This window comes from Punica granatum, chromosome 4 (genome assembly GCF_007655135.1).
Source record: "Punica granatum isolate Tunisia-2019 chromosome 4, ASM765513v2, whole genome shotgun sequence".
Classification (NCBI taxonomy): domain Eukaryota; kingdom Viridiplantae; phylum Streptophyta; class Magnoliopsida; order Myrtales; family Lythraceae; genus Punica; species Punica granatum.
Window position 1 is genome coordinate 33,787,636 of NC_045130.1, and position 14,770 is coordinate 33,802,405.

Genomic DNA, 14,770 nt, shown 5'->3' on the forward strand with positions numbered 1-14,770 from the left:
GAGGCGAGGAGTCCCTTGAAATGCCACCAACCAAGAAGGAATCGGGCCCAAGAGGAAAGATGACAAGAAATGAAACCCTTAATGAAAAGGAAAAAGTAAGATTCTACAATCAGTTGGCACAAGAATCGTTATTTTTTTTAATCTTTTCTAAGTAATTATTAAAAGAAAGATTTATGATATAGTACAACGAAATTAAAATATAAATAGTGAAGCACGGATCATTAGCGTCTCTCAAACATTCCACAGTTACCATTTAGACTGAACATCAGCTCCTTGGAGGTGACTCCAAAGACACTTGTGCTGCGTTTGGTTTTAAAGTAGAATTTTAAAATTAAATTTTAATTTTGAAAAAGAATGATATAAATGGTTATGTATGGGGTTCACCTTTTAACTTTGCATGAGCTATTTTGTTTTGTTATGAGTAAAATTAAACCGAATAAGCCCTTGATGTGGCCAGCTTCTGCCTTGCTACCAGAGCTGTCATCTATTTTTCTCTGATGTTAATCTTTCTTTCTTCTCCTCTTGGAATGCATTGTTTATCACTCGGGTTGAGAACTTTTGCTCATAACAGTCCCCATTGGGCCTCATTTTATTGTATTAATGGTCCTAATGCCATCTCTTTCATTCTGCATTCCGTTTTTGTCAGGGAAGGAGAAATGTAATATGGCCCATTAATATCCTTTTATGCTTAATATATGTTTTATCTTCACGAGCGGAAAAAAGAAAAAGAACTAAAATCAAAATCTCTTAATTATAAGGCGAATATGTCACTTCTGCCATCCCTCTCTCACCCTTATTCTATTTCCTCTTCACTATTTTCATTATCATGCGAAAAACTTATTGTTCTTTCTCAAGCTTTTGATAACACCGGATAAGTGCTTTAATTAAAATTTTTAGTACCTAATTAGATTTAGCTTGTTTGTTTAGCAAAAGATTCAACTTAACTTATTAAGTTGAGTGAAAAACGCACTTAATAATTTGGTTAACGGGAGCCTATTTTTTTGTTTCTCCTTAATCGCTCAGCAAACCAAGCAATTTTGAAAAAATTGCGGTGGTGCCTCTATTTTTTTAAATTATGCAAAATGGTCCTAGTTCAGATCAAAGTTAAAAGCGCAGAGAGAGAGAGAGAGAGAGAGAAGAGAAAGGAGGCTAGCGACAGGGCGGTCGAGGCCCCAATCCCTTTCCCCTGGCAACCACCGTCCTAGATAAGCTCATATATAGATTGAAATGAAATAGAATAAAAATGAGAGAATCTTATAAAAAATAATGTTATGGTATTGAGAGAATTTTTTTTTTGTTGAACTTGATATGGCAGAGTATAATTAAAATATTGGACTTAAAACCAATATATCATTCTATAAATATTCTTAGATATAAGAATTAAAAAAAAAATCATGCTTGATATGCAGGAATGAACATTACTTTAACTATTCTTAAGGAATGAAATGTTTATTCAATTTTGTTCCATTCTATTCCATTCATACATGCCAAAATTAATGGATCATTTGAGAGAAAAAACATAACGGATCATTTTCATTATCAAGGGAAAAATTTATTATCGCTTTCGAGTTATAAGTAATTAAATGAGTACCTTACAAAGACCGTAAAAGCACCTCATTATTTAGGTGACCTCCGAGATCATTGGGGACCAAGCGAAGCGTTGGTCATTGGTGTTACTGCCCCTCCCTGTCCGTTGCTTTCTATGGGCAACAAATGCGAGAGAAATATTAGGTAAGACACGTACCAAGGTAGCATGTGTTAGTTCCAATTAAATGTTGAGAAAAATATAAAAGAAATAAGTGTTTTGGACTCCATTAAATAACGTGATAGACACTAAATTGAGACTTTAACACCACAGTATATGTGTTAGTCTCGTATGATATTTTCTCCAAATGCAAAGCAAGGGTACACTATTTCTCTATTTACTGTCATTATTATTATTCTAATCCGTCTCAAATTCACCTTCTAAACATGATCTAACAATAAGTGAGCTTCAACAATGATATTGAACGAGAGGAGACCAGCAGAACTCAAATTGCGAACTTCAACGACATTCCCGGAATGTATATTTAATGAAACGCTTCTGAGAGATGGCATCCAGAAGTCTAAACTACTTCTCGCAGCTCAGTGGGCTCAAAATATGCCGTTAATAAACATCAATTGCTCATCACCACATGGTTCAGACTTCAAACCGTGTCGTTGGCACCACAAAGCGGGAAAATCCATCCTTCACTATCTTCAGATATCGTATTCGGAACCAAGGACCGTGCTAGGAGCTCAGGAGTTCAAATCCACCATCAACTGATATATTGGTCTTTGCAACTTCAGCACAAATTTTAAGACCGCATGTGTATAGAGGTAGCCATCATCCTAAACAATGCAACGATTCACACCGTCATACAGCAGAAACATACCAGTCGAAACTATATGACTTCTAGCTAAACTTCCTTCCACATGAAAATCTCCCAAACCAATCAGAGGAATATCCGAATGAGCTTGCATAGAGGAACATTCAAATGAATCACCTCAACATCTCCTGGCATTCGATTTTTCCCCCACCAGATGTTCGCCACAAAAAGTTGCTTATCTACATTTCAGATGACTGCTCTACCAGGGAACCATACACATCAGATCGATTTAAGGAGAGTGAGATGTTCAATGTGGCCTCTGAAGTCACTGCGACTCATCTCGTCCACCTCCAAAAGGCAAACAAGATGATGACTGTCACTATCATGCCTGCATATTTGATCCATACATCGACCCGGTGGCGCCTCTCGATGAGCTTCAACACAGAGTTGGAGAGCCCCACCGTGTTGAGAACGTCCAGTGCTTTGCGTTGTACTTTCTGAACCGACACATAAAAAGGAAGTCCTCATCAGTTATACAACAATGACATGAATGCTGGGCTTGTCACGTATCCCTCCCAGGCAAAAATTAGCCAAAACTAATTTTTGCTATCTTCGGAATCAATGCTCTTAATAAGAGTGCTTTGATAAGAACACAAACAACGATGGCAATTACATGCTCAGAGGAAGTGGATAAAATTATGACTGAAACAGGAAATGTAGGGGAGGTGAAGAAAAAGAGAATTCAGGAATTCAGTCCGGATTCTTCATGATCCTCGTATACTGAGTACTAAGAAGGGAACATGAAAGCTCATAAAGGAACCATGCTGCTGCTTCATATGAGAACCTCTGGACCAATATGGCAAATAGAAAGATTCCTATTTTTTCTGTTTCGACTTAATACATCACCTTGAAAACTTCATGAATCAGCATATGATTTTCTGTTGAATTCTTCACTGGTTGGGCGTGTTAAAGGATTGAGGTTTCAAATAAGAGGATAAGATATTGGACTAACATCCCACTTATGCTCTAGATTATTTGGTAAGTGGGATTTTGAAATATGAATTCGGGATATCCACATAAAGATGCTAAGTGCCAGTTAGTGAATACCTTCAAACGTTCCCTTTGCTCAGAATATTTTGAGAGTATAGCTACTCCAGTTTGAAGAGACTCTTCAAGCATCCGGGATGAATTACGAGCAGACTGCATTGCCTGAGCTTCGTCGTCGAAAATCCTCAAAACATGATCATTCTCCCCATTCTGCAACGTGCATTAGAAGCTTCAGATCGTGAACTATAAGAATTTTTTATGTCGAACATCGATATTGTTAATATATGTTTATTTTTAAATAGACGATAACATACAGCTCTCCCAAGCAGCTCTGCCCTCTCTTTCGCTTCCATCATTCTCTTTTGATTTCTTGAGAAGTACCTATCAAGACCTTCTCTCAAGGACTCTGCCTCTTCAGCTACCTGTTCCACCTTCCTGTATTACAATGGCACATGCATAGTTCAGCAGAAGCTCAACATCACCCCACTTGCAACCAATAACATACAAAGATAAATCCGGAACTAGAGGCATTAATACTATAGTTCATATGAGAGATGGGCTCTCCAGAATAATTTAAGCGGTGGGAAACACTCCTTAAACTAGTCAAGGCAAGAAGTAGGAAAAGCTGGTGTTCCAGCCACAGAAAACAGACAATTAAAATGACAAAATTGTGCCGCTAGTATGTTGGCAAAAAATTAGCCTACTCTAGCGCAATTACATTGTATCTCTGCTTAGTTCCATTAATTTTATTACCATCAAACAATTTAATCAGACAATGACAATTTCATTTCATTAGTCGATTAGAAGTTTCTTATCTAGTTTTGTTATAGTACGTTAAAAGTACATCCTTTACTTCTCATATATAATGCAAGTTTTATTTGATGCATCGATTTCTTTGGCTTCAATGTCTTTTTAAATAATTCATCAATTAGAATAAGTTCTCAGTGATGCATATCGTGCAGTATGTACACAAGGAGATCAGTGTCGTAGTTCAACATGAATTGAGCAGCATAGAAATAGCAATTATTGACAATACTGTAAGAAGCTGCCTGAGAAAGAAGACCAACGTAACCACATCAGAGGCAATATCTAGCTCATCAGATCTTCGTCCAAACTTGCGTCCAGGAGGATAATAAGCTAAATTCCATACCAATTATTCTCTAATATGTTACATGAAGCCAAGCTAATCACGATTGCAAACCACAGAGATGAACTTATGTCTGTGTTAGTTCAGCAAGATCAGACTATGGGACTTGAAATCCAAACAATTATTCCCTAACCTAAAGCATACATCAGCGAATAGCGATCCCGAGCCATAGCTATGAACTAATGCTAACAAGATCAGGAAATGGAAGATGGAGGAATCCCCGAGGTGAATACCGATGGCCAATTTCAAGCTCACGGGACCTCTAGTTTAAGTCCTGCTTCTGACTAAATCCAAAATCACCAGATACGAATGCATCCACTGTCCTAAATGATGAGAGCGGTACCTCTTCCAGAGATCGCGCTGGGACTTGGCGGCGATGGAGCGCCAGAGGCGGTCCATCTCGATGCATAGCGACTGGATCTGAGAGATATCCCTCTTGATCGAGTTCGACAGCTCCGGCGAGTCCAATCCTCCGCCGGCCGTGGAGCTCTCGAGCCTCTCGAGCCGCTCAATCCCGTCCCTGGCCCTGAGCAGAACTCTCTTCGCGCTCTGGTAGAGCTCCGACAGAGTCCCTCCGCCGCCCGGCCCGTCAATTACCGTCGCCATCGAAACGGATCCGTCGCCTATTCAACGTTCGCTCTCCGGCAATCGATCGGAATTCCTTGCGTTCTTCCTTTTCTTCGTTTTTCTCTCTCTGTGAAGAGCTGAGGATTTTTGCCGCGGGGGAAATTGGAAAATGAAATGCCGAAGTGAAAGAATGGCTTGAGCTTCCACCGAGCCATTTGGACGGTGACGTTGCAGGCCACGCGAACCACCCAATGACACCATGCCACGTCATTGCGGGTCCATTGTCGGGTAAAAATTAATTGGTGAAAAAACAAAAAAATCCTTAGATAGGAGTTAATTTGAAAAAGAAAGACACAAAAACACAAAAAACTAATCCTCAAACTTGCGTTGCGCAGACCTTTTGTGGTTTTTATTTTATATTAATATTGTTATATTTATAATTTTCTAATAAGAAATTTGAAATCAATAATCATTCTGAAAATTTCTAGTACATAAATATATTGTGGAAATTTGAAAAAATTAATTATGAAAATGTCAAGAAATCTATATATATCAATACACACGGGAAACGAATGGTCGACCACCCAAGAGTTGAGGATTATGAATGGGGGCTCCTCATCAATCAAACGGAGATTTTTCGTGAACTCTCATATAATGAGTCTAAATTATATAATATATAGATTCTTTAGTGATTTTTTCACTATGCAGAATAAGAAAGCATAAAGTAAAGTATAATATATATGAGGATAAGTTCTAATAACTCGAATAGTTGTCAAATTATTCTTATATAGTCATGGAGTCTGTGTTTTGTACGAGATAAAACTTGGTAATTTATAACAATATTAAAAATTGGAAATTCTTGATTTATTAAATATTTTTTAACTAATAATATTTTAACAGAAAATATAGAAATATTCTTTTTTGTTGGGATCATAGAATATCTTTGAAAAATTTTAATTATTATAAAATTAGAAAATATATATAGTCCAAGAGAATTTCATTCAATAGTTCGAGCATTCTGAAATCATTTGATCGGGTTCAGTATAGCTCCACCTTATTATATGTACAGATCTCGATAGAATTTTGCTCGGGACAAATGTAAGAGGCAACTTGACACTCAAAATAACAAATGCATATACCAACCCATGTTGGTTTCAAATGGTTTAGTATTTGTTATGTTTAAACAAAATCTTAGTTTTAAATTTCTTGGACACAGAAAATGCATGATTAAGAGAGTTTTACCTCTTAATGAAATGAGCCACCTAAAACTGGAATAGTTCGCCGGATATCAGAGTCCGCAAAAAAAAGAAAAAGAAAGAGTGCGATGGGCCGAAATGAGACGGGTTTGACCCAAAAAATAAACTTACAATTCGGTACGCAAGCCCATACTGTAAAGGACCAATTTGTACTTAAACCTAGGCTGAGGTTTTACCAGCTCGCTCTTGGCCTGTTGGTGAGCCATTCTATCTTTGGCCCTCTGGTCAGAGGTTCGAGTATGGTGGAGATGAGGAGATGAGGAAGATGATATGAGGTATTCTAAAATACCTTTTATTTTGTCCTACCGAAAAAGTACGTCTTTTTGTTTTTGATATAAAATAATGTTGGTAGTCTTGTGTAAATTGAGCATACAGCTTTCTTAAATATGAAGGTTTGAAGCTTGAAAATTTACATACGAATATACACTTAAAATGCGAGAGCGGTAGAAGCTAGAATTGTGAGGGGAGGATAGAGAGAAAATAACGGAGAGGAGAGTCGGTGAGTGAGATCGTGAATATTGATAATTTTTTTAAAAAAAATTATGAATTATGTGTTTGTAATTAACCTTCAAAGTTTACATACGAATATACCTGTAAAATGCGAGAGCGATAGAAGCTAGAATTGTGAGGGGAGGATAGGGAGAAAATAACGGAGAAGAAAGTCGGTGAGTGAGGTCGTGAATATTAATAATTTATTTTAAAAAAAATTCTGAATTATGTGTTTGTAATTAGTTAAATGTGATATGAGGCAATGAAAACCCTCGACCTTTATAATATTAAAGAGTAACAACATCGTTAACTTTTATTTCTTACGTTATTAAGATATAAGATTATTTAAGATTCAACAAAAGTAGTTTATTTATAGTTTTCCCAGATTATTTTTTTTAAAAAAAAAAGACTATCTAAGATGCTCTAAACATATAATCAAAACTAAAGTAGTCAAAATATATACTTCCCAAAGGTATTTCATTTATGGCTTTCTTTTTTTTCCCCGAAAGTATTTATATTCTCATCTATTATGATGGCATCCACCCTTCTATTACGTCACTGATTTAGCTCAATGATAGCTCAATTTGCCAAATCCGTAACCCCATGGTTATGAACGTTCGAGTTTTTGCTGTTAAACTTTTAATTAACGAGTACACTTTTTTCCATTTGGTAAATTAGTAAAAATTAACATCCAAATTTTCAAGGTTAGGAGTCGTCTGTGGGGCACGGAACCTTTGGGTCACCGTAAGTGGCCATGGCCTATGCCCGTACGTAGACTGAAGCGGCTGCCACTATTCATTCATAAATAACTTCCTAATTTTCTTTTTTCGATTGCCAATTCGTCGTTTTTCTACAGGTCTTTCTCGGAGTACAAAAGAATTCGCATCTTCCCGCCTGCATCATCACTCAGCGAAACGTTCCGCTACGATTGCCTGAAGCAGGAAATGCTTGCCGCCGTTTCCCTGGCCCGAACTCCTTAGCCCCATCGCTCCCCTGGACTTGACCTTCGCTCGACCCACTCTTCTTCCCCCCTGAACCCTTCACGACCTTTGGACTCTTGTCCTTGCCACTGTCGGTCACTGGCTTCCCTTTTCCGTCGTCCTCTCCGAACCTCACCTGTCTCCTTGCAGCCTCGTAATCAAACGGCTTCACCTGTATGGTCTTACTTTTCTCGACTTTCCAGCTGTTCTTGCCATCTTGGCCGATCGAGTCCAGGCACTTCTGGAAGCTCGAGGACAGCTCAGAGAGGGACGTTGGCTCATCCTCCTCGTCTCTTTCCATGCCTGAGCTCACCGAGACTTGGCCATCCAACTCTTTGGCGCTCTCTGAGCTCTTCACAGCAGGCCCCTCCTCGCCAGAGTCATCTTCAAGGACTATAACGTCAGCAGCATCAGAGGTAGATAATTGCACGGTGGAAGTTTCTTCAGCATGATAAGCTTCCAAAGTTCTAGCAGGCTCTTCCTTACGATCTTCAATTGGCTCGTTGCTGGTTTTCCCCGAAAACGAGTGGAATGGAAGGTTCACTGAGGACCGAATCTGCTCCAGCTTCTTTTCTCCCTCATCCTGCAAGTCATATCACATTGCTCATCTTATCCATAAACAACAGAAATACTTGAGATCCCCAAATTATTGCAGAACCACCAGAAGAGTAGAATGCAAACAGGGAAAAGCATTTAACCTTTTTTGCCATGTCGGCTTTTCTCTTCGGGCCTGAGTTCCCGAGCAATGCCCCGAAAGCACGGGTTGGCTTCTTCAGCACCGGAACAGTCGCACTAGAATTCTGAAGAAACAATAATCAGTCTCAGGGAGGTCCGGCGAGAGGGAAAAAAGCCAAATTATCATATCTCAGAAGGAATAGATGACATACGGCAGTTGCAGAACTCGGGATCCTTATATTGGCATCAATATCTCTACTTTGTCCATTATTTGGGGGGTTCTTCACGTGAGAACTTGAAACAATACTGTTGCGTGGAGTCTTTGTCTCCCCTTTGACAGGATCCTCAGAAATTACTGTTGTGGTATTACCAGCTTCAAGCTCCAAAGTATCCTCCCCCATAGACGAGGAAGTTGATGTATTCTCGGTAACAGCATTTTCCGTGGCTAATTTTGGGGAAGCATCAGCTTCAGGAGATAATGTTCCTTCATCAGTCGGTTGAATTTCTACTGGAACCTGACCAAATAATGAAAAGAATCATGATACATTGGATGAAAAAAATTGTAAAAACTTTAATGAAGGTAATCATCAACCCATGCTAAAGCACGTCAAGAAAATCAAACTACACATCTGTAACTCACAATTGTTTCCACCCGAGCTTCCTTGAGCTGCTCTACCACGGCTTCGAAAGCAGATGCATTCTGTATAGCATGCCTAACTATGTTGACAGCAGAAGCCAGATTCCGCTCGATGAAAGAGTGCTTTGATTTGATTATTCGGCGTAATTTGCCAGTAGTGACAGGCATGTGCTTGGCTTTTCCAGCAGAAACCACGGACGAAAGAAGAGGTTAGTACAAGCTTACAAGGTATTCACGATAATGTAACATGATGAAAATATAATCAAATAAGAATTTGTACAACATTGCATACCAATTTCCAGAAGAGTTCTATTAGGCAAGATATAACCAGTGCTTTCGTCCTCAGCACGAGCAACAACATCTCGCCATTCATAGAGACCCTACAAATATAAAACTCAAATGAGTTGCTAGAGGAAAAAAGACAGAAAACCATGCCAAATCATCAATATTTCTAAACATACTATCTTAATGATTATAGATGCATGCATACAAAAGTCTAATATATTAACACTGACTTCTAAAGAGCTAATAAGGAAATCTAAAAGATGTTTGACATGAGTTACAGAACAGAAAGCCTGCAAGTATCCTTAAGTAGCACGAGAGTTTAGCATATGAAATTTACACTATTGAAGCTTTTGATACATATTGACAGTTTGAAAATAAAGAGGAAGTGCAATGAAGAGGAGAGCAAGGAGATCAACATACTGCAACAACTGCAAGCTGCTGAGCATTGAAGTCAGCTCCCTGCAACCTGAATCAGCAGTACCAGAAATTAGGGATCATACTCATGAAAGCTAAATGGAAAGAAGGTGGCAAAAATTTAAAGGACATAAAATGGGACAACATTTAAAGCTAACCATGTTCGAGGTAATTAATGAACATATCTTGGCAGCAAATTTTAAATAGCGATATATAGCAACAAACCCATAAATATGAAGGTATGAAGTTTCCATCAAGAGCTCCTTCTCATACAGCTGCATGCATATATCGGCGCTACGTTGGTAGACCTGCCAATTACTATGAAGTTTCAATCAATATATTAAACCCATGAAGCGTGATATTTTTGGCTCAGCATAATAAATCACATTTAACTCCTCCAACAATGCCTATATTGTTTATATTATCTAGAATAAATACATCCTCTTTTTTTTTTTTTCTTTTTACGACTCTTCTGCATAAAAGGGTTGATGACTTAACTTCGTATGAATTAAACTTCAATTGCAAATATGCTCCAGATTAACCTTGTTTGTGTGTAAAAGCAGAAACAAGGAGAAACTGCCAAGATTTGCCACTTCAGTTATTCATTGAAAAGCTGTTGATGGCAAGGAAAAACTCCTGAGAAGGCTCCAAGGTGCAAAAGTTCTTAAGTATTTATGTAGGAAAAACTTCCGCCCGTATTAATTTTTAATTTTTATTAAATAAAAAATCTTACAGGGGATTTTGCACATGAGGTGTTATTTCTTGGTTTCGTCCAGTCATTAATAACATGATTATTTTTAGATAATAGTCGATAGAAACAATGCTCGTAAGGAGTCTCGTTGAAACCAAGAAGTATAGGCCTACCTGCCATCCACACCAGAATAAATGGAGTTTTCGAAAAAACCTGCTAGTGGAGGAAGACCTCCTAGGGATAAGAGACATAGGGCTAAAGAGAGCTGTATAAGCAAATTTATTTATTGCGACTTTGCTAGAACCACCTTCATAAATTTAAAAAGCTTTCTTGCACGTCAGCTTTACTAGCCAAAATCAGAACTAAATTAGACTCTCCGCAGATTCAATGGCAGTCAGATGCTCAGCTTCCAAAAGAACATTACCTCAACCAAAGCTGTATCTGAATTTTCAGAGATTTTGTGCAACTCAAGTCTCATTAGATCGTAGATGTACAAAAGGTAGTGTGTATCCTCCCTCGCATACCTATAGAGAGAGAGAGACTACTTATTAGAACACAGTACAATATGCAAAATTTAGGAGTCCAGGCAATAAGTTCAAATATAGCTGAAAAATAAAATTGGAAGATTCAAAACCAAAACAAAAGTTAAAACAAAATCTTTCTATTCATGACGGCATCTATAGATTTACTTTCCAAATGAAATCAACTATCGCCTGTTTCCTTGTTGGATAAATGTAACTTGAATATATAAATTATACTTTCTATCTAACTTTAAGATCATTCTTTGGGGATTATGAAATCATAGAGGGGTCTTACACAAAATATACGGTCACATAGAAGAAGTAAGCAGATGAAAATTATAGCATACAAAAATAAAATAAAATGAAATGACAATTCAATGCTTCCCAATCCATATTACCTCAGCATTTCCTCAGGAAGAGGACGTAATCTCCAATCCGCATTCTGGTATCTGCAAGGGTTAAAGCAGTCAACTTCACTATCGTTTGTATGGTTGCAAACCTCCGAAATCAAAGATAAGAAAACATGAGATCACAATAGTATTTTGTAAACTCACTCTTTGTTTGCAGCAACTCCACAATAATGATGCAGGAGAAACTCCAAACTATTTCTCTCCAACTTCAGCACCCTGGATGCCTGTAGATGAAGAAATCAACAGTACACTTTTGAGAAAGCGAATGCATGAAAAAGCCAAGGTTCAAAAGTGGCAGTTAGCTTGAGATCACCCTCTCCAACTACATATAAGAAACAACAAACCAAGCACCCACAAAGAAAAACATCTAAGCACCCATAAAGAAAATATTTCTAGCCAAAACAGAGTATCAAATCTGCATAAACTTGGAGAAGGAGATTATTTCTTTGCAGCATCATCTAGACAAAATGTAAATAACTTATAACCCAGTGACGTAAATAATGGTTTTAATCAGATCTACAATTCAGTCCATATCCACAAACAAACTATAAATTCATGAATGGAAAAACACATAACACTGATAGCTTGCTTGATCATATTGCAACAATATTGTCCATTCAAGAAATCCAGTTTCTGAAAGCCTGATATATGACCAACAAGCTAAAAGGGGCAGGATAATCAAAGTCAGAAGAGCGGACATATTACCTGTCCAGTATCGAACAGGTTGCACACATATATCCCGAAGTCCCGCTGAAGCCACACGATATCGCGATCTGCTCCATGCATTACCTAATTTACTATATATTATTATACAGACAAGAAAATCTCCTAAAAGAAATAAATGGGCACGAGGCACATATCAACCTTTTTCTTGGCAGGATCCTTGAAAACCTCCCGCAAATATGGTCCAATATGAATCCGCAGCTTGAAAGTATCCACCACAAAATCCTCACTTCTGGTTGAGATTTGCATCAAGCAAGTCATCCCTTGAAAAGAGCGATATTGATTATGTTCCAAGTCAACCTACAATTAGAAAAGAGGCTCTAAATCAACCTGTACAAATCGAATATGGAAATGCTGAAGCAAATGTTCCATGTGAAAGGAGGCTCCGATCACAAGTAAAACCACATGCCTGCGAATCCTCCCAGGCTGTTAGTGCAACTGCACCTTAGAAACCAAATTCACTAAAATGGTAGAAACAGAACAACATCTAAAACTAATATGAGTTCCTCTTTCCCTTGGTTTTGTGGCGATAGATAAAAGATGTCCTAATCACAAGGAAAACAAACAATGGGAAAGAAAAGATCAAATTTTCCTGAGCTTCATATCCTGTTTGAGTCAATCTAATCCCAAAACAAAGATGTTTTGCCCAGTAAACATCAATATACAAGAAGATTGTCACTTCCAAAGCAGCAGACACGGATCACCCAGTAAAAGGGTACCCCTGGTGAAGTCTCTTACTGCAAACTCATTAACTGCACGCAATTTCGTCGCCAATGCTTTGAGATCCTTGACATCTATGACCATCTTATATGGAGTTTCCTCCAGCGGAAGTGGCTTCTGAGGCACGATGTCGCCAGCATTTTTATCAACAAAGTCCAACACAGAGAGCTTCTCCTGTGATTGACAGCGAGAAAGAACAGAGCGATGGAGAGAGAGTAAGCATCAGCAAACCTTTGCAGCTCTTCAATCACAATTTGCATGCGAGAACTGAAATTCGAATGTCATAAGGAATTCAATAAAGCGAAACTCACCAGTGGATGAACAAACCTTTCACCACCCTCGCTCTTCTGCAGCCACACGTGCTGAAAGGGCTGGTTCGAGTTATTCACCAAGATGTTGTACTCGTCCTGCGGCTTCTTCACCGTCGGTATATGGAACGGAACCTTTGATCTCACGGCGCCGCTGACTTTCTTGTCCCTCAAAGCCGCTACCTGCACGCTCGACGCCTCGCCTGCAGCGTCGCTCCCCGCCGCTGCCGCCCCCTTGTTCTTCTTCTTCTTCCCGGACACAACCTGGAACCCGTCCCCGGGGTCCATGATCCGCTTCCCGCTATCCTCCTCCGTCTTCCTCACCCTCTTGAACTCATCCACGGACGCGTCGAACCTCTCGAGGGCCTCGTCATTGAGGTTGACAAGCCAGTCGTAGCCGTCGTCGAGCTCCTCGGGGAGCGCGCCGAGGGGCCGGGACATCAACTGGCCGGCCGAGGAGCCAATGGAGCTGAGGAGGAGCTGGGAGTTGCGGTCGATGCCGCGGATCGGTGACCGGAACTCGTCGAAATTGTAGTAAAAATGGAAGTCGCGGTCGAAGGGGAGGGTGCGGGAGGAGGAGTGGAGGTTGGAGACGGAGGAGTGGAGGTCGGGGGTGACGGACCGGAGGATCTGGGCCCGGAGGGAGCCGGCTTGATCGGGAGGGGGAGGAGGATCGGACATGGCAGTGAGTAAATTAGGGTTTTAGGGAGGGGCTGGGGTTTTGTACCGAAGTTATGTTGTTACCTGTTCAGGAGAGATTGAGTGGGGATGGCGCTAGCGCCAGTGCCAGTGAGAGAGTGGAAGTAACGAATCATCAGTTATGTAAAACATCAATTTTGCACCCTGAAGTTTGAGTTAGTAGCATTTTGACCCTTTTCTTTTTGTTTTGCAATTCATTAAAACTTCAAAAAAGGGTCCAAGGCAAATAAAAGTAGAGCAAGGCTTGAGTTAGGAAATTCAACACTAAGGTTGCGCAGGCATGTTGTCTTATGTTTTGCTTTATCAACAATGAGCTGTATCAGTGCTTTATCTTCCAATCTCCTACTGTGCTCTAAGAAAGTTTCCATAGTCATTTTACGTGCAATGTCATTTTGGGAAATTTGGATCGGGATGATAGCGCTCTGTGCGCCAGTTTGTTAACAGTTATTAGTTACTTTCACGAGATTCAGTGTCGTTAGTAAATGCCTATTTGTAAGATATATGCACGAAGGAGTTCCCCTTCCTCTATATAAACAACTTTTTTTACACCTATTTTTCATAATTAGTGAAAATAGCCGAGCCGTGATGTGTGAGTGACAATTTGATAATTTTTCCCGAGTCTCAGAGGAATTTCGGGTCAGATTTGGAGGAAGTAGGCTGTGGATATTGATTCAGGTCGAACCAGTCAAAGCCTCTAAAGATAAAGCCAGCTTGTTGGAAGACCAAGCCCGATTCCTGAAGCCTAATGGCTTGAAATCAAGCCTAGAAAAGGAAGCGGAGAGGCCTATTCTGGTAAGCCCAGTAAATTAAGCCCCCAAGGAATATATACACATATATGCATATGCATGGAAGT

General features: G+C 39.4%; 2 protein-coding genes across 3 annotated transcripts; both read right to left on the bottom strand.

Moving 5' to 3' along the window:
* Nucleotides 1-1,827: 1,827 nt before the first annotated feature.
* Nucleotides 1,828-5,289, bottom strand: LOC116205838 (membrin-11-like). 2 transcript variants are annotated; one of them, XR_004156590.1, is made up of 5 exons: nucleotides 4,886-5,289; nucleotides 3,710-3,830; nucleotides 3,456-3,605; nucleotides 2,526-2,845; nucleotides 1,828-2,370 (listed from the first exon to the last, which is right to left on the bottom strand). XR_004156590.1 is itself a non-coding variant. In XM_031538515.1 (4 exons), exons 1-4 carry the CDS (start codon nucleotides 5,146-5,148, stop codon nucleotides 2,684-2,686), a joined length of 696 nt encoding a protein of 231 aa, XP_031394375.1. In that variant the 5' UTR covers nucleotides 5,149-5,289; the 3' UTR covers nucleotides 2,006-2,683. The 2 variants fall into 2 exon arrangements, 1 of the variants encoding a protein (XP_031394375.1); XM_031538515.1 differs by having other exon boundaries at nucleotides 2,006-2,845.
* A 2,339-nt stretch (nucleotides 5,290-7,628) lies between these two features.
* On the bottom strand, nucleotides 7,629-13,998 carry LOC116204551 (protein RRP6-like 2). The gene is made up of 14 exons (XM_031536693.1): nucleotides 13,222-13,998; nucleotides 12,929-13,084; nucleotides 12,332-12,490; nucleotides 12,173-12,256; nucleotides 11,612-11,691; nucleotides 11,456-11,506; nucleotides 10,961-11,060; nucleotides 10,071-10,153; nucleotides 9,852-9,897; nucleotides 9,439-9,526; nucleotides 9,150-9,322; nucleotides 8,722-9,024; nucleotides 8,533-8,634; nucleotides 7,629-8,417 (listed from the first exon to the last, which is right to left on the bottom strand). Exons 1-14 carry the CDS (start codon nucleotides 13,897-13,899, stop codon nucleotides 7,761-7,763), a joined length of 2,760 nt encoding a protein of 919 aa, XP_031392553.1. The 5' UTR covers nucleotides 13,900-13,998; the 3' UTR covers nucleotides 7,629-7,760.
* Nucleotides 13,999-14,770: the final 772 nt, after the last annotated feature.

Excerpts from the sequence above, each read along its gene's own strand:
- LOC116205838 (XM_031538515.1), bottom strand. The coding sequence starts at position 5,148 with ATGGCGACGGTAATTGACGGGCCGGGCGGCGGAGGGACTCTGTCGGAG. Across the intron at positions 3,831-4,885 it reads CAGCGCGATCTCTGGAAGAG|GAAGGTGGAACAGGTAGCTG; the intron begins GTACCGCTCTCA and ends ATTGTAATACAG. Across the intron at positions 3,606-3,709 it reads CAGAGCTGCTTGGGAGAGCT|AATGGGGAGAATGATCATGT; the intron begins GTATGTTATCGT and ends TGCACGTTGCAG.
- LOC116204551 (XM_031536693.1), bottom strand. The coding sequence starts at position 13,899 with ATGTCCGATCCTCCTCCCCCTCCCGATCAAGCCGGCTCCCTCCGGGCC. Across the intron at positions 12,491-12,928 it reads GTGCAGTTAATGAGTTTGCA|GTTGACTTGGAACATAATCA; the intron begins GTAAGAGACTTC and ends TTCTAATTGTAG. Across the intron at positions 8,635-8,721 it reads TCCCGAGTTCTGCAACTGCC|AATTCTAGTGCGACTGTTCC; the intron begins GTATGTCATCTA and ends TTGTTTCTTCAG.